Below are 20,322 nucleotides of genomic sequence, written 5' to 3'. Positions count from 1 at the left end.
TGTAATTCCTGTTTAGAAATTTGTTCATATGTTTGTCTTATTCGAGTCTTCAATTCGACATTAAAGTGCCTTAGATTTAGTAAATAATGCACTTTTTCAGGTTAGAAAATTTTACTTTAATTTGTTTTTTTTGCATAATATTTTATAGAGCGACTTATTCTTTATTTCTTTCCATTTATACACAACATGGAAAGTTTTATTCTGGGCTATATACTTTTTATCAAATCAGTCTTCTTGAATGATATTTTTTTGAATTTACTTAGGTAGTTAATTAATTACTAATTTTTTGCTCTAAGGAAATTATTTACTGCAAACATTTTTTTTTTCAGTAATATTACCCTTATCCCCCCACCCACCCCACACACTTCTCTAGTGAGACATTCTTTTGAAAAATCTCGGTCTTCCGAAATAGTACGCATGAAAAGATGATCTCGTTGATAATACCCAATCTATTAATTATTTATATATAAAATGACATGAACTGTAAATAACTCAGGAGAACAAAGACCATGACCTAATATATATTATTTAAATTTTATATATGTTGCATATAAATATTTAGTACAAAAACAGTGTTATTATCGTCTCTTGTTCGTGCATATTAATTTGAAAAACCGTGTTTTTTGAGAATAATTTATTAGTAAATAAGGGTGTGGGGTGGGTGGGTGGTGTTTAAGGGTAATATTATTGAAAATCTGTTTTTTTTTGCAAAAAATAATTGCCTTAGAGGAAAAAATTAGTAATTAACTTACTAAGTAAATTCAAAGAATTTCCATTCAAGAAGATTAATTTGATAAGAAGTATACGGGTATTGCTCAGAATAAAACTTTATGCCTGAGGTGTCTGGAAGCAGATTTCCTAAACCTCCTTAAAAAAAAAAAAGTCTTCAGCTGCATGAAACAAATAAGAGACAATTGAAGAACCAAAAAAAATTGAGTAGTTGATAACTCCATCTGCTACCAATGTGTTTTTCTACCTGAAATAATAAATAAAAAATTTTTTTTTCCAGGAAATTGAAAAGCTTAGACGTTCTTACCCTTAAGTAATCATCAATATCCTTCCAATCACCTAAAATGCTTCATAATTTTGAATTCTTAGTCTATAATTGAGAATAATGTAAATTCATTCCTGTTCCTCGTAAAGGTCAAAAGTAAAAAGTAAAGATCACCGTACCTACAGCCGTTGACTGAAAGAGTTTGAGTTCTGAATTCTTTCAATCAACGCTACAGCCGTTATTTTTTTTTTTTTTTGAATTAAAACCATTAACGATAACGATACTTCTCCAATTTACCCACAAAACACCACATCTGATCGAAAATAATAATGTTCAAAGGTCAGTTTGATTTAATGAACGATCTTTTATTGAGATAAACTAACACAATAAATGAAATAAAATTTTGTATTTTGTATTGGTAATGAAATTTTTGAAAATTTAGAGAATAAGATATGAGACATTAAAAAGTCTCAAATGAAAATTTCACATGTTTTATTTTAAGAAAAGATAACCAAAAAGGAAAACGACAAAGCCACACAAAAAGAACGGCAATAAAAAGAGAAATCGAACGTTAGACTTAAATAATTTAAAACCTCCAGTAGACTTTTCAAATATGTCACCACCTAAGAAGTCTAAAACATGCATTAATATTGATCCCAACTAAGTAAGTTCTTATCATCGTTATTGTCAATATCTTGGTGCTAACTATTATTGCTTCTAGGATTTCATGACAAAGTTTTCACCCTCAAATCATCCCCAGGAATCCTGCAATCTGCTATAGAGCTCCCTACTTTTAGTTTTTTGCTTCTTTTGTCTCTAATTGACAGTAATGTAATTTTATTCGTATGTTAATTGTTTGTAACGAAAAGCTCAAGGTACGTAAAGCCGCTATTTTTTCCATAATGTTATTAGAACAATTAACGTTAACGTTACGCGGCTAATGGTGTCGTACATGACTAATAAAAGATTTGACAATCAGCTGGTTTTAATAAAATTGAGTAGTTCATAACTCCATCTGCCTGTGTTTTTCTACCTAAAATAATAAATAAAATATTTTTTTCTTCCAGGAAATTGAAAAGCTTAGACGTTCTCACCCTTAAGTAACCATCAATATCCTTCCAATCACCTAAAATGCTTCATAATTTTGGTCTGTTTTTTCTTTGTCTGTAATTGAGAATAATGTAAATTCATTGCTGTTCCTCGTAAAGGTCAAAAGTAAAAAGTAAAGATCATTTTACTTACAGTCGTTTTTTTTTTAAATCAGAACTATTAACATTAACGCTATTAACTAAAAATAACTGATTCATGATGAAATCTTCCTTCACCCTCAAATCATCCTCAGGAATCCTTCAATTTCCTATAAAGCGTCCTACTTTTAGTTTTTTGCTTTATTCCTATTCAATAGTATTCGTTTCTTAATTATTTATAACGAAAAGATCAAGGTACGTAAAACCGCTATTTTTTCCATAATATTATCAGAACAATTAACGTTAACGTTACGCCGCTAATGGTGTCCCGTCGTACGTGACTAATAAAAGATTTGACAATCAGCTGGTTTTAAAGCGACTCTCCGACGACGGCCAATGGGGTGGTCGCATCCGCAGCATGTCCGACGGTGCGAGGGCGTGGCCTCGCAGTCACACTCGTTCCGATAAATAAATTGTGTTAAAGCGGATCTCGCAGTGCGCACGCGTCGACCGTAATTTAACGACCGAACCCAGACCGCGACCGAAAAACTGAAAATTCACTACACTCGCACTCAGTCCGTTTCAAGTAGTCGCGGATCGAGGGTGCGGCGCGCGCGCATTTCCGCACATCCACAAAACATTTAAGAACCAACCAACCAACCATCCTTTTTATTATTTTCTTTCTAATAATTCGATTACGACCCTGCTCCGTTTTCTCTCTTATTATATATAGGACGGGCGTTCGCTTTGAGGGCCTTTTCGTCGCGTTAAAATTGTAATACGGACACCCCCTCTTTATATTTTTACTTGGAAAGGACCCGTACCGCATTACAACTTACTGTAAACGTGTTTCAAATATTTAAGTGTTCCTATTATCATTATTTTTTTTTCTATAAGCGTTCTGAATAGTGAGTGTTTCCATTGTGCTCCTTTTGGATAGAATCATACGCGTTTTTATTGGAAGCTTACTTGGATATTTTTGGTAAGGCACCTTGCTTAGATTTCTTAATTGCTCTATAGCATAGGGAATTATAGGCTATTAGATAGACCCAACTTAGCTTTTTCTGAACAATTATATTTACAGATACCTACTCTTAAATTTAAAAAAAGCAATTGAAATCCAGGTTATGGGGATTTCAGGAATGCTTTTTATCCTGGGATTACTAATTAGCTTTTTTGACATAGTTAGAAACAGATCATTTAATAACATTCCTGAAACATGTAAAATTTTCAAAAGTCTCTACAATAAACGATTCTATTGTGCGTATTTAAGCCTCATTGATTTTTTTTTCAAATTTAAGATTCATAATCTTACTCTGTCTGTATGTGACGTGCGCCTCGACTAAAAAAATCTGCTATTGCTTCATAATATCGTCTTATTTCAGATCGGATCCGACATGGACCCTAACCCATGCAACTAACAAAAAACGATGCAGTGATAAAGTCGAAAACGTCAAGCGCCTCCTGAATTTTGCGTTCGATTATCAATTTGATGGCTGTTGTGGGGCCGAGCTGCCACACCAGGGTGTCCATGTCCGTGTCCATGAGCCTGATGCAGGGTAGCGCAGGGGGACCAGCCGCCGCCACTGCCGCCCAACAGGGGGGCGGCGGCGGTTTGCACGCCGCCCAACCCTACTATCATCCCCAACACGCCGCCACTCCCGCTCACACACAAGAACAAGTACAGCCAGACAGGCCCATCGGTTACGGAGCTTTCGGAGTTGTGTGGTAAGTTCGTTAACGTCGATCTTTCTTTTATCTTACTAGAGATAGTCCCCGAATATTTTTATATAAGCATGCATATACTGGGAATTTCACAGGGTGATTCTCTAACAAAAAATTTTAAAAGGTTAGGTACTACTCAAGCAGCACAAATGTGCCTAAAATGATCATATAGCATCCTTTGTAGATACACTTCTAGCTTTCGTTGTACTAGTATATTATGCCCAGTAAAATTTAAAATAATAAAAATAGTTATTGACGAAGCTATAGAGGTTTTTGAATTATGTAAAAATAACTATACTCTGTTTCAGAAATCTATAGAGTAATAAACTGGGGAATTCCGTTCTGTTTGGCTAAATTTCGTGGTCGTTCATAGGCGTAGGTACTTATCATATTTATTATAAGTACCTACTATTACTATAGGTACTTTTAATTTAATTTTCATGGATTAAATGCCTTTATTTCTAAAAAGATAAAATACGTATAGGTACCTTTTAACGCGTTGTAGCATGCGAAAAGGGGGACAGGTAAAAATCATAAGGTAACATATAATATTAAGTCTCATAAAAAAAAGTCCCAGTTGCACCCCTTTGGCGAATCGTTTTCAATGTTTATCAGTGGATAACAATGGGCAAAACTCATAAATTGACCCAAAACCGGGTGGCACTACCTGCACTCAACGAAAAGAAAGAATTTTACATTGAAACTAATACCTAACTAAGGTAGTGGCATAAAATATTGGTGGATCACCCGGTACCACTTTTGCATACCTAATGAGGTTTTATTGCTCTATACATTTCTGAAATAGAGTATAAACCAACTTATACTCGTATATTCGCAATAAAGTCAATTCTTGAACCCCCGAGTGGTTCTTATAGTGTAGGTACACTGGGTCCCGGAACACCCTGTATAACGAATAAACAAAAAACAAAAACGTGGTTGAAATAGTTGGGACCGGATTGGCGATGCTGCTGCGATGATGCCCGTGCACCGGCGGCCCTGGAGCCAACGAAGCTGGTTTTCGTGGGGGACAATAGAGAACGAGAGAAACGAGAAATCGACCTGGGGCCCGGCCAGAACCGGATACACGGGCGGAGCGACGCGCTTTTGTCAAGGGGTCAACATTCAACATTATTATGATCCTTCGGGTCCTAATCGGGATCTTTTTTTGCTTCTCTATCTCGAGCATGACGACAGGCGTATCCGCGTCCTGCATTAGAAATAATAGTTAATCGAACATTAACTTTGAAAGAAAGAAAGAAAGAAAGAAAATGTGCTATATTACGTAAGACAACAAAATCTTGTGTACAAGCATCCTAAAAACTAAAAAATTCCAAATTCACTTTAAATTTCAAATTTCAAACAAACATAACATCTAAAACACTTTAACATAACATTTACACAGATTACCAAAATTAATCATAACAAAACAGATTAAGAAAAAAAAAAGCATCTTTTTGATAAATTTCATTAAAAAATAAGTAAAGCTGTCAATAAAACAGAATTTAGAAGAAGTAAATTAAATTATTTAACAGGAAACAAAACTAAAACACTAAAATGATGTCAGAGCACAGGTTAGTTAAAAGGTATCATTAAAAAAATCGTCAAGGCTATAATATGCCCTGGATAATAAAAGTGATTTTAATTCCTTTTTGAATCTCTTAACTTCTAAAATTTGTCTGACACATAGAGGAACATGGTTGTAAATTTTTTTGCTAAGGTATATAAGTGAGTTCTTGGTGAGGGAGGATGTAGGGATTGGTAAGGGAAAATCGTTAACCTGGCGAGTCATATGACCAGTGTTAGAGGGAGGTTTAGGACATTTATGAATAAGAGTAGCTGTTTCTAAGATAAAAAGAGAAAAAAGAGTTAGGATTTTTTGAGATATAAAGAGAGGTTTACAAGAATCTCTTAACCCAGCGGAACATAGGTATCTAACTGCCTTTTTTTTGAATCACAAAAATTATGTTTAATAATCCCTTGTTGCTTAAACCCCAAAAAGGCAAGCCATAACGAAGGTGGGACTCAATAAGAGAAAAGTACACTGAACGTGCAACTACCCCTCCCAGCTCATCCCCCGCAATTCTTACTGCAAAGCATCCAGAGGATAATTTTGATGCAAGATTTAGGATATGATCTTCGAAGCGAAGGCGACCATCAATGGTAATACCAAGGAACTTACAGCTTTCTTTGTTTTATAAGGGGGAGTTTTCACTAAACATAAGGCCCTGAACGTCACACTTAAATCCCATAATAAAGGTTTTGCCCACATTAAATACAAGCCTGTTTGCATCACACCACTCCGATAAAATCTTAAGATCCTTAAAAACCTGGGCTCTAACATTATCAGAATCTCTATGATTCCATAAAATGGTGGTATCATCAGCAAACTGAACCACTTTGCCCTGCAGTTTTAATGAACCCAAATCATTTACATAGAGCAAAAATAATAGTGGTCCTAACACTGAACCCTGAGGTACTCCAGTTTTAAGGGATCTGGAATCGGATAAACATCCAGATACTGTAACTCTTTGGGTACGATTAGACATAGGATTCTAGCGACGATAGCTAGAGACGATAGGATTCCAGCCATTGCAATGCCACACCTCTAAAGCCATAATTATTGAGCTTAGACAGCAGTATTCCATGATCTACACAATCAAATGCCTAAAATGTGATCCCTAAAATGTATATGAAGTGTGAAAAAAAATTATTCGTCTACATTAACGTTGTAACCTTCCAAATAGTCCCCTTTAGATATCAAATCGTTCAAACTTGATTTCGATCCTGGAAATAGCCTTCAGCTCTTTCCCTCCTATGCTTGTAAAACGACAACCTTTTAGGGTTCTCTTTATTTTTCAAAATAGAAAAAAAAGTCAATCAGAGCTATGCCTGGCCAGTATTATTTTTGTCCAAAAAGTTACGCATAAGCGTGTGAGCAGGTGCCAAAGCCATGGATTGCTTTGCACAAATCCGAGCGGTTTTTTTTGGATTGCTTCACGTAAACAGCATTGAACTGGTAGATAGTAGTCCTTATTATGACCTTGTGACAAGAATTCATGATGCATTATGTCATTAAAATCAAAGAACACAACGGGCATAACCTTCACATTTGACCGAGCTTTTTTCATAAAATCTACATCCATATGCATATCAAAAAATCCTTGTTTCGTCACCTATTATGATGCGTTTCAGTAATTCTGAATCGTCTGAGACTCCTGAGCAACTTCCATTCGTCGCTGTATTTGTTCAAGTTTCAACAATTTTACTGGCTGCTTTTTTGACTCCTCTGACTGGGATCGGTGATCGTTCATAACCATTTCTTTCACTTCCGAGACGTTCAATATTTTCAATGTCTTCTAAGCCGTATGCTGATTGATTGATTGAACAAATAAATACCTTGGATTCTCTGTAGTTAGTTTTTTTCAACATCACACCAATTCGAGCGAAATTTAAAAATTCTCATGATTTATTTAAACGCGATTTAACTATTTAAAAATCACACAAATCGTTGGGTAAGTTTCTTCGTTGTAGTTACATTGCTTATGCGACAGTTCCTTTATTCGTTCGTCTTGAATTTAATAATTTAAAGGCCGATGTAACCCAAAGGGCATTGTCCTCCCTACGCATCACACCGTACACCGTCGCCGGCCATATTCGATCGTATACGGGAACAGTAAAAAGATCCTCACGGGGAAAAATTTGTTTTGTATCAGCAACGTAGTCATTAATTAGGTTGTTAAGTAATAAAAGTTATAAAAAATATTATAATAATTATTTATTTCTGTTTTTTCTTCTAACGGGCGATTGCCCAATTTACAACAATATAAATCATTTTACAAGAGAAGAAAAACCTAACCTACTCTACACATTGCGCAAAAATCATAGTGATACCTGAAAAAAACCTTAAAAATAGATAGGGTACAATTTGGTAACATTGGCTTTCAACAGTCTTATAAATTCTATTTTATTAGTAAAACAATCCAACTGGTTAGCAAGTTTGCTTAACCTGGTAACAAAGGAATTAATTCTATAATTGGTTCGGTGGGATGGAATATGGAATAAGGGGATCTGAAGGGTCTGCTTATAAGGAACATATAGACAAATTTTACCGAGTATATCTGGACAGCAAGTTCCAGAATAAAGAACGTCACAGAATCTCATGGGACTCAAACTCGTGGTAGATAATTTTTTTTTTGGCCTTGTACTGTGGCTTTGCTTGAACATGTGCTTGGCACATTTAGCCACATGTTCCAATATAGGAACTCATTGATAATAGAACAGGTTGCTAATATAGTATTTAAATAATTATACTATTGGGTAGTATGACATTGTATCTAATAAAAAGAGTACAAAAAAAGGAATAGTGCAAGAAAGATTAATACTAGGGATGTTAGACAAGGTCACACGCTTCTCGTCCTGGAGCCAATGCATGACATTTTTTAAAACAGAACATATGGGGGCTCGGATAGGTAGGTAAACAATAGGCAAAAAACAAAGGGATCTCTAAGTAACTATAATTATTAACTAGTGCATATACTTTCAAGTTATATTTTCCTTTTAGACAATTTCAAAAATTTTATGAAAATAGACTCGTTTGCCATAAGGAAGCAAGCCAAGCTCTTTCAATTTATTATACAGAAACATCACTGCCTCCATATTATTTTTACATTCAAATAAAATATGGTTCAAATCATCAATTGACTGGTTGTCACAGTTACCTATATATGAGTCATTTATTCATTTAAAGGAAGTGGAACATTCCTTTTGAACGCAATATATACCTTAAAAATTGTGCTGAACCTGTTCAATCGTTTGAATGTGATTTTTATATTGAGGTGACCAAATACATGAACCATACTTTAGGTAAGGACGAACTAGTGCACAGTAAAGAAGCTTAATAGAAACAATGCCCTGGAAGTCTCTGGTGCACCTCTTATTTCAGCATTTGCATAGCCTTTAATACAGTTGTGGTGACATGAAGAGAAAAATTTAACTGGGAGTCCAAGGTCTTTTACACTAGATAATACTCCCAAAAGATTGCCATTAATAGTATAAATAATTAATTAAGCTGGCCTGTACCTCGAGAGAAAAGTATGCAATGACATTTACTGGTATTCAAGACCATAATATTAGCGGCAAGTTTATTTAAGTTAAGCTGAAGTTTGAGGCATTCATCCAAATTTGAGATTCTACGGTAAACCTTTAAGTAATCCGCAAATTTCAGATAGTATAGTATAGTATTCATGAAACAGCTTTCAATATCATTGATGAAGATGTTAAAAAGCAACAAGGCCACAGGTGGGATCCTTGAGAAACACCAGATGGAGTATGCACTTCACTTGATTAAAAATTGCACAGTTTAAAAAATCTGCCTATTGTTAGATAAGTAGCTTTTCAGCCACATATATAGGAGACCGGTAAGGCCCTACTTGCTTAACAAAATTGCATGATTGACACGGTCAAAAGTTTTACTAAAGTCCGTAGATATTGCATGTACATGACAACCCTTCCACAAAGCTTGATGTCTAAAAGTCAGGAAAAACACCCGTTAATATAAACAAAGGTCCTTATTATTCTTACATGAGGATCCTTTTAGTGTGTAAAACAAACTTTGTTATGTTCAGGCAAGAATCTTGCGAGATGTCCGTGTACATCTCGAGGAAATAATGAGGTTGTTGCCGCACAAAGTAAACTAAACTAATTCGCCCCGTCTACGTGCCGCGAGCCCCATAAATATAAATCACAACTTGAACAATTAATTATAAACGCACAACCTCATGTGAATCCAAGCGGAATCTTAATTTAACTGGATAGTTTTGCGTCAAGTTATACTAACTTGTTCTCGGGTCATTCCCACGATTGTGTTTTAGTTTTTTTTTTGTATAAAAATATTTATGAGTGGACATTTTATGATGAAATATTTGGAAGATGTGGAAATACACTGGCCAGCAAAATTAACGCACCACTACATTATTTCGAATTATTTTTGGAAATCTCCAAAAAAATTAAAATATTTATTTTTATTTTAAACTGTCATATTACGGACGTTCTAAATTTATAAAACTGTTTATTTTCCTCGAAGTATGTTTGGCTTATTTTTATTTTGTTGGAATTCCCGATAAAATTTGAATTAACATACCTTTTTTTGCTTGTAAGTTTTATTGGTAAAATTTATCATTTGTACCAAAAATTTACATTTGTGAAGTACAGTGTTTATTATGGAACGTCAATCAAGAATGTGCGCAGGCAGTCATTTTACTGGAAGAGGAATGAAGCATTCAAGGAATTAGAGAGAGATTTGGTTTGTCGCATACATCAATTTCCCGTATGATTGAACATTATAGGGAGATAGGTCAGTACTTAAATTCAGGACCGTTTCATAAGGCTCTCCGCTTTAAGACAAAGGCTTGTGACAGGAAGATTGCAGACACAGCTACAGGAAGCAGATGGACTCAGAATTTCAACTGATCCTGTTCGTCGACGCCTAGCTGAATTTAATCTAAGACCAAGAATCCCAGCGCGAGGACCAACTTTGACCCCAGAGCAACATAGAGCACGGTTAATTTTTGCTAGGGAATACATCGATTGGACTAATGAAGACTGGGAAAGAGCTCTTTGGTCAGATGAAACCAGAATTTGTCTCTACAACTCAGATAGACGTATAAGAGTTTATCGAAGACCAAATGAAAGATATGCCCAATGTAACTTCCAGAACACCAGATTATTTGGTGGAGGATGAATTATGTTTTGGGGAGCAGTCTCTTTACCTGCTCGTACTGACTTTGTGGCTATTAATAATGGTAGTTTAACAGCTGATAGGACTGATGCATAATAATGTTAATTTAACTTATTAATGTTAGTATTTGGACTAAAAATAAAATATAGAAATAGATATATGTTATTCTAAATACAAAAATAACATCTTCAAAGCAAAAAAAAAATTAATAACAATCTTATTCCTAAAACCGCGTTTAAAAAATTCGAAATGGCAACACCGCAGGCAGAAGCTGATGTCATCTTGACAACCGGCTTTGTGTTTACATTTCGCATTTGTGAAGTTCTGTGTTTTTGAAAAAAGACGCATTTGAGTGTTTTTGTGAACTGTTACGATAATAAAAACTTGTGCCGTTTGTGGCGATAACCACACATATTATAACACAAGTCTATAATAATTATAAAATATTTAATTTCCATAAAAATGCTTTTTATTAGATGAGTACTTTTCATCTAATGAAGTACGTTAAAAAACGCATAAAGAATTCATATACGGTAATATTGTTTATAATTTAAAGCATAATCTATTAATAATTAATATTTATCATGTAGATATTTTTTGACGACGTCACTGGTAAAGATTACTTGTGTCGGTGGAATCAACAATGCGATGTTATTGCCTTTTTCTTTAATATATGTGATCTACATTTATTATTTAACATTGAATGTTGACTTTTTTATAGGAAAAAAATGGTATATTAAAGAGGAATAGTGTCGTTTTGCCCCTGTCAAAATAAGTCAAATAAGACAAATTTTTATGATATTATAAAGTGTGTTCTTTTTGCCATTTTTACATAAGCATTTGGCATCACATCAAACAAACCGCCAATAGTTCCATGGCAATTGCTAATTCTAAATGGCTTTAAGGTGATCGACAAGTATGAGCGAAGAGTGCCCTCGTTAAATTAGCATATTTGTAAAAGCAAGCATTTTTAAGTCCTCATTGATACTATTTCTTTTTGACAGAAATGTGAAACATTAAGTGCGATAAATCGATATCGTGCATGATAATTTGTTTGAAAAATATAACGCCTAGAGCCTTGACGCGTTTCATTAATTAAATGTGTACCTTGTACAAATGGTGAATATTTATTATGTATATAAGTAGTTACTGTATCGAGTTTAAAAATAAAGCCAAGAAAAATGGCCACCATCATCATCATCATGCGATATTATGGCTGATCGAGGAGGGTTGGGTTTTACCAGCTGTTCGATTCGGCAGGTGGCCTGTTGATAAAAGTTAAAATGCTCCAGCTGTTCGCCTTCTTTTTTGTACGCTCTTTATTTCGGTCAAATTTATTGGCTTTTAAATATATTTCACTGTACCAATTTAGAAGCGAGAAGGCCTTTTTTGAAAATGACATTGACAATACATCTAGTACTAGAGCTCTTCAAATTGCCACATTATGCATAATTTAACTTAACGGTTCTCGCTTCCGTCCCTCTCGTTCTTACTTGCCTTATTAAACGGAGCTGCTCTCCCTATAATATCGATCTGGAGAGGGCCGCGTTGCCACGCTTCTCTGGATTTAATTGCGTATACAATCACGCACAATTCCAGAAGGGAATAAAACCGTAACTCTTTCCCCTATATTATTTGAGATTTTCGGTCCCTTTGCAAATGAATCTTTTATGGGATAGTAGGAGTCGAGGAAGGACAAATGTTTGTCAGGCGTGTATTGTAGTTTACTTAAGAAATATAGAGAGCAATTGATGAATTCAATTAAAAAATTAGAGCATAAATTTAAATCAACAAAGAACTCAAGCTAATAATTTTTAGACATTTTATTAATTTATATACATAGTCGTTTTCGTACTGTTGAAAGAGGTACTTTTTTACGTAAAGAGCTTTAAATTTTTAAAATTTAAAGAAAAAAAAAACAAAAACTTTGCAAACAATTTTTTTTTAAGTATTTTTTTAGGCTCACCCCCTAAATGATACGCACCTGACTAAATAATGAAAATTATGAAATGACAACTAAATTCAGCATTTCAAAATTGGGAGAATACCAAAATTTAAAATTTTTATATTTACCCGTTTCGAAAATGGAAAAAACCATCTTTAGGTGCCCTATTTAAAAGGGGCGTAGCTCCCTTGGGGGGCGTTTGCCGATATATGTTTATAGGAACAAGTGAGGTTATTCTTGACCAAAGAATACAGGGTTCGCGTTTCGTCCGCACTAATTTTGGGACACCCACACAAAAACACAAATCGAATATATAAATACATACTCGATTTTTGTTTGTTGTATAGTTGGAATTAGGACAAAGATTATTTTTTTCAAATAAGTAAGAATGATAGTAAGCAAATTTGGCCTCACAAAATGGGTTACTAATGAAAAGTTAAAATAAATTAATTCATTTATTCAGTTTGTGATTCTTCGAGGTAAGAGGTTACGCAAGACATATGTAGATGTTGTAGAAGCTTTTAATGTATATTTTAACGAGGTAGGACAATTGAATTGAAACAAAAAAATTAAAAGACAATATTTAAATAATAGATGCCTTACACGTACCTAATAATTGAATTGGTTATATAAGCAAATTTTTTAGTAAATTTTTGCAAAATACTTGAATACTTAAAATTCAATTTTCTTTTCATTTAACTTCTGTTATTGAAATTAATAAAATAAGCTTCACTTGGGTGAGTGGAATTAATGTCAGACTGTTAAAGTATTGCAGTGATTTTTAAAATGTTTTTATTACTGACATAATTAATTCCAAAACTACTTTTCCAACTTTTCAAAAAATCCTTCCACCTTCAGTGACGTAAAAGTAATAATTACTTTGCCAGTTGATTCCATATTGCAATATAAGTAAGACTATTCTAGAAAATCGTATGTGGAAATTTGAGAAATTGACCATAACTCAAAAAACTAAGCAAAATACATTTTTGAAAATTCACATAAAATTTTCTTGATTAAATTGATTTTATACCTATTTCAGCGTTTGTCGAAAAACTTGGAGGTTTTTGCAAAAAAAAAATTTTTTGAGGAAAATATTTTTTTTGCATTGGAAATTTTAGAAACTTACCATAACTCAAAAACTAAATAAATTACACTTTTCAAATTTTGCAGTAAAATTCTCTAGTTAAAATTATTAGACACGTATTTAAGCGTTTTTCAAAAAATTTGAGTAACTTCCTTTTTTGAGGTATAGCATTTCTTTTTCATTGAAAGTTTGAAAAATGGACCATAAATTCAAAAACTATGTAAAATACGCTTTTCAAATTTTACAGTCAAAATCTCCAATTAAAATCATTAGACACTGGGCCCATCACCTGTGTGACTCACTATGTGTGATTCAGGAAGCAATGAAACCACCAAGATTAATTTATTTAAGCTATTTATTTAAAGAACGAAAGTAATCGATAAAATTTAATGATTATAAAACGGGCTCCGCGAGACAACTATTTTGCATCCCTCGGAGAAACCATAGAGTTCACAGATAACAAATTTACATAAAGTTCTGGAACATATTTAACTCCTTGTATGTCCATTTCTCTGCCATCTTGCTCTAGTTTCACGACACTTTTACCGGTACCACCGACACACAGTTTCGAGTCATTTGCCACGATTATTTCCTGTCCTGAGTGCAAATCGGTAATGTCCTTTAGCAGACCACGATTCCCTGTCATGTAAGATGACGCGCCACTCTCCACGTACCATGACGAGCCATTCATATTAAAGCAGCAGCAAATAAACTCTTCCCTCCTCGATGATCCTTATTTTTGGTAGGATTTGAGTGTTGAGCCGGGTCCTTTTTATTTTGAGCAGGACGTTGATTTTTATAATGTCCTTTCTGCTTACTGCTCCAGCACCATGGGGGTTTCTTAAATTTCCTCGAAACTAAAGCACTGTCCCCGTTTAGTTTGCCATTTTGCCACTTTTTGTCCTGAAGCAATTTGGTCTTTACAAAGTCCGAGGTTATATCTACACCCGAATTTTCAAGGGCCATAACCATAGGCTCGCACTCTTCAGTCAGTCCCTGCAACATTATAACTCCTAAGAACTCATCATCCAATGGTTTCCCAATATGAAGATCAGTAGCTGGGAAAGAGCCATTACTTCATTTACGTAGCTCTCCATGGTGCTAAAGTTTTCTAGCCATAAACTTCGGAGCAGTCTAAGTCTTCGATGCAACCCTTTGTCTTCAAACGACTTTTCAAGGGCACTCCATGCATCCTTAGCGTCTTCGGCTTGCATCACGTGCGCAAACATCGACTTATCCAGAGAAAAAATTGTTTTTGACAAGGCTTTCTCCTCACGTCGCGCTTTAGCCGCACTATCAGCATCCGCAGCTTATTCTCCAGTAACACAGTTCCAAAGTCCGTCTAACTTTAATAACGCACTTACTTGGAACTTCCACACTGAATAATTTTCACGCCCTTTCAACTGCTGAATCGATTATTGTACTTACAGAAACAGAAACACAAACTGCCTAATAAACGTAGTTTTTAAGAAGGCCACTTGCCAGGAAATCGAATACAAGCTCAGCAGATTTATTAATAGTGATGTAAGCTCTTGAGCCCAACAAAAAAAAACTATAAACTAATATATCGACCTTTTTATATTGGAATAACAACAATTTCAGGATTTTTTTTAAAAATATTTGTTTTTCAATGAAAATCAGTTAAAATATGAGAAATTGTCCATAACTCAAAAACTAAGCAAAATACACTTTTGAAAATGTGCATACAAATTCTTTCATTTAAATAGACACTTTAGTGTTTTTCCAAAAAAATTAAAAGTTTTTAAGAATCGTTTATTTAAGTGGCTTTAGTACAAGACTTAATTACTGTAGTTACCCACCGTCACTGATGACATAATGGCTTAGATAAGAAATTGTCAACGGCACTTGTTCTTTTAAACTTTTCAAAAGCGTTCGATACAATCACTTTTGATCTATGTAAAATACGCTTTAAAATGTGGTTTATTACCTGTCAGAGTTGTTCTTAGCCAATGGGTCTCTACAATGCAAATTCACTCAACAGTCATCCTTCTCATATTGTTAGACATAAACTCGAACATCACATAAAAATAATAAAAAAAAACAATATTTACTGTTATGTCAACTTTTGCCAATAATAAAATATACTCACCGGGGAACTTCCGTTCCCTTGCATCATCTCAGTCAACATCAATTTACACAATGTCAGATTTCAATATATACATATGTCAAACATGTTATCTTCCTTTATTTGACGACTAGCTAGTGTCGCCTAGAATGGTAAGGGCTTCCCCAGACGCTCCACTGCTGCTAAACAGTAAGCATCTCAACGAATTAGACAAAGGATATATTTCTACTATATCCTTCTGTTTATTCGTGTCAGTCGAGCCCCAGGTCTTACCAGACAGCACTCGAGGAATTGCGCATTCGTTCCTAATTGAACAGAGGCTTTCACACCTACAAGATGCGCAAAATAAAAACATATCTGTACAAACTTCTCATAATGGCCACATATCTACTCAAGATCAACTATTTCTCACATATTCACCACTATTAAATTTAGCAGCCTTATCTAACCAGTAAACACAACTCTTTTTCCAACACAACAACATACACACATTTCTCTAAAACGTTGCTTTCTCACTGCCTGGTCAATTAATATTTTTGGGTGTCCTCTTGACTCAATGAATATTAGACATCTTAAGCAATATACGTTATTTTAAATATATCAAGTTAATGAGGGATTATGGAATTAATTAAATTGAGATAGAATTATTATAGATCATTAAAAGAGTTTTGTTTTAAATGAGAATACATATATTAAAATATAAAATAAAAAAATATATAATATAATAAAATGATAAAAATAAAATATGTTTTACATCTATTATTAGCAAAACTTAAATATTATGGATTATAGATTTTAATTAATAAGACTCATCTGGAGGTATTGTTCTGTAATTCTATTACACTTTAGAATATTGCAAACGACAAGGTTTTTGCAGATGACACTCAAGTTTGTATTCATTGTCTGCATCAGGATTATTTAAACGCATCTTATTTATTTATTGAATCAGGATAACTTTGAAACCTATTGTTATAATATTTGATTTTCTTAAAATCATAATAGATATTAACCTGGATGGTGTGTCTCTTACTAAGGTGTAATAATGTAAAGAATTTGGGTGCTATGCTAAAATTTCGTTAAAATTCAAGTCATTTTTATCATTGAAAATTTTATACATCTGGTCCCGTCCAATTTCAATTATTTAAAAAAAAGAAATTGGTGTTAGTCCGTCGACTCCTCGGTCTGGAAGGTTCATGCAAAGGTTCACCGTACCACCGAAGGTAAAACATAATAAAATTGAACAACAACAAAGTATATCATCAACATGATACCACCGCGGCAAGGACATCGACCTAAACCAGCAACCATCCACCCAGCAGGAGGACTTCGAAGGCATAAGAAGAAGAAGAAGAAGAAGCGGAGAGGGTCTATACATGCACGCGTTATTTTTGGCTTCCTTTGTCTCGCTTGATGCATAAAGTCTTTTTTATCATGTCTAAGCCATAAAATGACAAATGAGATCATTAAACGCGGTTCTGAAAATATTTAAGAAGGCAAAAAGGTATCTGGTAAAAATATGCGTCGACACGTCGCACAGTGTTTTGTACAATGGACAAAATTCAAAATTTACAGTACAGATTTTTTTATAGCGTTACGTTTAGGGAAATAAAGAACGATAAAAGTATTTCTTTTAATTTCTATATTCCACAAGAATAAAATACCAAAAAAAATATTGTTGTTATTTTAAGGCTTTTAGTTTTGAATAATTTTTTTAATCATAAGTAATTGTTCTTTTAAGGTGATTTTTTTTAGTTATTAGTGAAACTATTAACAACATTTTAGAATATAAATGGATATTTAATTAGCGGCAGTATGAAAAAAAAATGATAAAAACTGGCAATTTTTTTTAAATCTAAGGATTACAAAAGAACGGTGAAAAAATGTTTTGTAATTTTTTTCTTATAAACTCTTCAAAATGTTTACAATCGAGAGGTATATATCGCATTTTGCGGAAATTTGTGTTTTTTTTTGTATTTTTCCAAAAACTTTATTAATTGCAAATAGAATTATTTAAATAAATGGTGTTATTATGGTAGCTAGCAAAAAAGTCTAGGCCTGCTTTTTTCTCAACCCAATGAAAACAATAAAAGTTACTATGTCTTGAAGAATTTATGGCTTACATACAGTATCGGACAAAAATAGAGCGACGATACAGTTTTTTTCTTTTATTAAAAAAGCAAAAACGCAAGAAGAGTTAAAACTCAATAAAACAAATAGATACACTCATTAATAAACATATATTTATTACATAACATACCAAAATTCTTCCGTATAAACAAGATCATAAAAAGAAAAAGAAAAATTAAATATTTCTATACGACAAAAATTAAGCGACGCTTATAATAAAAATAAAAAAAAAACATTATCAGATTGCGCCCTTAATATTTAGTCCACAAGCCTTTATTTGCGATTACCTGGCGGCACCTCCGGGGCATGGAAGAAATTACATTATCAATTATATCTTGATCAATATTTTTCCATATATTTTCAATTTCTTCAAAAATGTACTCTTTGTTTTTATAGGTTTTACTTCTAAGTTGCCTATCCACAATTTCCCACAGGTTTTCGATCGGGTTAAGATCCGGCCATTTAAGAATGGCCATTTTATTTTTATTAAACCATTCTTTTATACATTTTGCTGTATGTTTTGGATCATTGTCGTGTTAGAAAACAAAACGTAGTGGCATATTCCATTCCGCATAAGGTAGCATGACATTTTCAAGGATATAATTATACTTAAACCTATCCATAATGCCCTCCATTTAGTAAATTGGTCCCATTTCATAGCCAGAGGAACAACGTCACACTAACACGTTGCCACCTCCATGTTTTTATTACTTTGGGTCAAGTCTTTTACCTGCAATACGACGAACATATTGAACACCATCACTTTTATACAAATTAAACTTTGACTCATCACTAAAAAGTACTTTTTTCCATTGCTCTGGAGTCCAGTGAGCATGTTGTTCTGCAAACAGAAGACGTGCTTTAATATTCTTCTTACTAAGAAGCGGTTTTTTGGCAGGTTTGCATGCCTTTAAGCCTGCTTCAACTAGTCTGCGCTGTGTCGTTCGAGAGGAAACTTTAAAGCCCCCAGCTTCAGCCAGAATTTGCTTTGCTTGCCTGGGAGATCCTTTTAATTTTTCTATCCAGTTTCTTTGAAGTTTTTCTCGGTCTATCGGTTAACTAGTTTTCCTCTAATTCCATAGTTCTGAATGATCCTCGACACAACAGATTTTGAAACCCTTAGTTCTTGTTTTATTACGTATTATGGTGTTCCCATCTTATACGATGCAATAATTCTTTCTTTAAGATCTTAAGAGGCATTTTTAAACAAAATATAGATTTGATACCGACCAAAACCGTTGTTCATCTACTAATGGTATGAACAATATCGATCAAGTCGCTTTATTTTTGTCATATTTTTGTTCACCACTCTAACCACATTTATTTAATTACTTTAAAGGCAGGCACCAATGTCGTAGTTATACACATTTAACAGTAACCTTAAAGATTTTGTAAAATATTATTATTGCATATAATTAAATTTAATACAGGATGAATTAAGAAATATACATATACAGGGATATTCATGACATACGACACGGAATATTAAGGCTAAACTAGAGGGTAAAAAAAAATTGAAATATAAGAGGCGTTCCAGAAATATCTTTAAAATTAGTTTCTTGATATACAGAGTCTTTTAAAGTGCAGAAACATGTCAAAGTTATGTTTTTTTAAATGGAACACCCTCAATATTATTTGATTTTTAGATTCTACGCAAAAATTTAAGAAATTTGAGATGTCATACGTCATATTTTGTTCAACTGCTTTTAAATCAAAAATACTTGAAAATTGACTTTCAGAGGCTGTAGTTCTGAATCTATTCAAAAAACGGTTTTCAATTTCCTATCTTATCTTTTCAAGGCATTCACGATGACGTACATATGCCAAAATAACTGTAAAAAATTTGACACCTGAATTTAATAAATTGTAGGTAGCTGAATAGGCGTTACAATGTTAAAAAACCAAAGTGAAAATCGTTTTTTTTTCTAAGTTAAATAGATTCAGAACTATATAGCCTATTAAAGTAAAAAGAAAATCAACGGAACGCCTTTGATAATGCCAATATTTTTAATTAATTATTTCTAAAATTAACATGAACGCTGTTAACTTGTGACCCAAAATTCACCGACCTCAGGAATAAGTAAAGATTCAATAAAAAGTCACATGCTTGATTGGTGTACGGAAATAGAGCAATATTTGGATGACAATGAATTTTCAGAATCCTTGCTAGACGAATAATACCTGTAATTTTATTTTAATTGTTTTCCTTACATTTTATTTAAAATTCATCTTTTTATTTTCAATATCTCTCGTGACTTAAGTATAATATATTAAAAAAATATAATCTTTTCAATTAAAATTTCCATCAGTAACTAAAGTTTTAAAAAAACAAAAGTCAAAACAGAACAAATTAATTATAAAAGAACAATAAGGGAATTAAACGAGACAATTAAGAAAACTTGCAAATAGCTAAGAAAACGGTAATAAAAATGAAAATA

The 20,322-nt window shown here is 33.4% G+C and overlaps 1 protein-coding gene and 1 long non-coding RNA gene across 3 annotated transcripts in view; one reads left to right on the top strand and one right to left on the bottom strand.

Annotated features, from left to right (window-relative positions):
* Positions 1–20,322, bottom strand: part of LOC126742237 (uncharacterized) — a 263,438-nt gene that overhangs the window by 128,484 nt on the left and 114,632 nt on the right. The gene's annotated exons all lie outside the window — the stretch shown is intronic.
* Positions 2,696–20,322, top strand: part of LOC126742232 (serine/threonine-protein kinase NLK) — a 112,352-nt gene continuing 94,725 nt past the window's right edge. Inside the window, 2 exon segments of the mRNA XM_050448858.1 lie at positions 2,696–3,163; positions 3,567–3,909. Coding sequence (XP_050304815.1) covers positions 3,674–3,909 — 236 coding nt within the window. The 5' untranslated portion in view covers positions 2,696–3,163; positions 3,567–3,673.

The sequence above is a fragment of the Anthonomus grandis genome, chromosome 11 (assembly GCF_022605725.1).
Source record: "Anthonomus grandis grandis chromosome 11, icAntGran1.3, whole genome shotgun sequence".
Taxonomy (NCBI): Eukaryota; Metazoa; Arthropoda; class Insecta; order Coleoptera; family Curculionidae; genus Anthonomus; species Anthonomus grandis.
The sequence above is the reverse complement of the archived record's forward strand: the minus strand, read 5'-3'. Positions and strand labels throughout refer to the sequence as shown.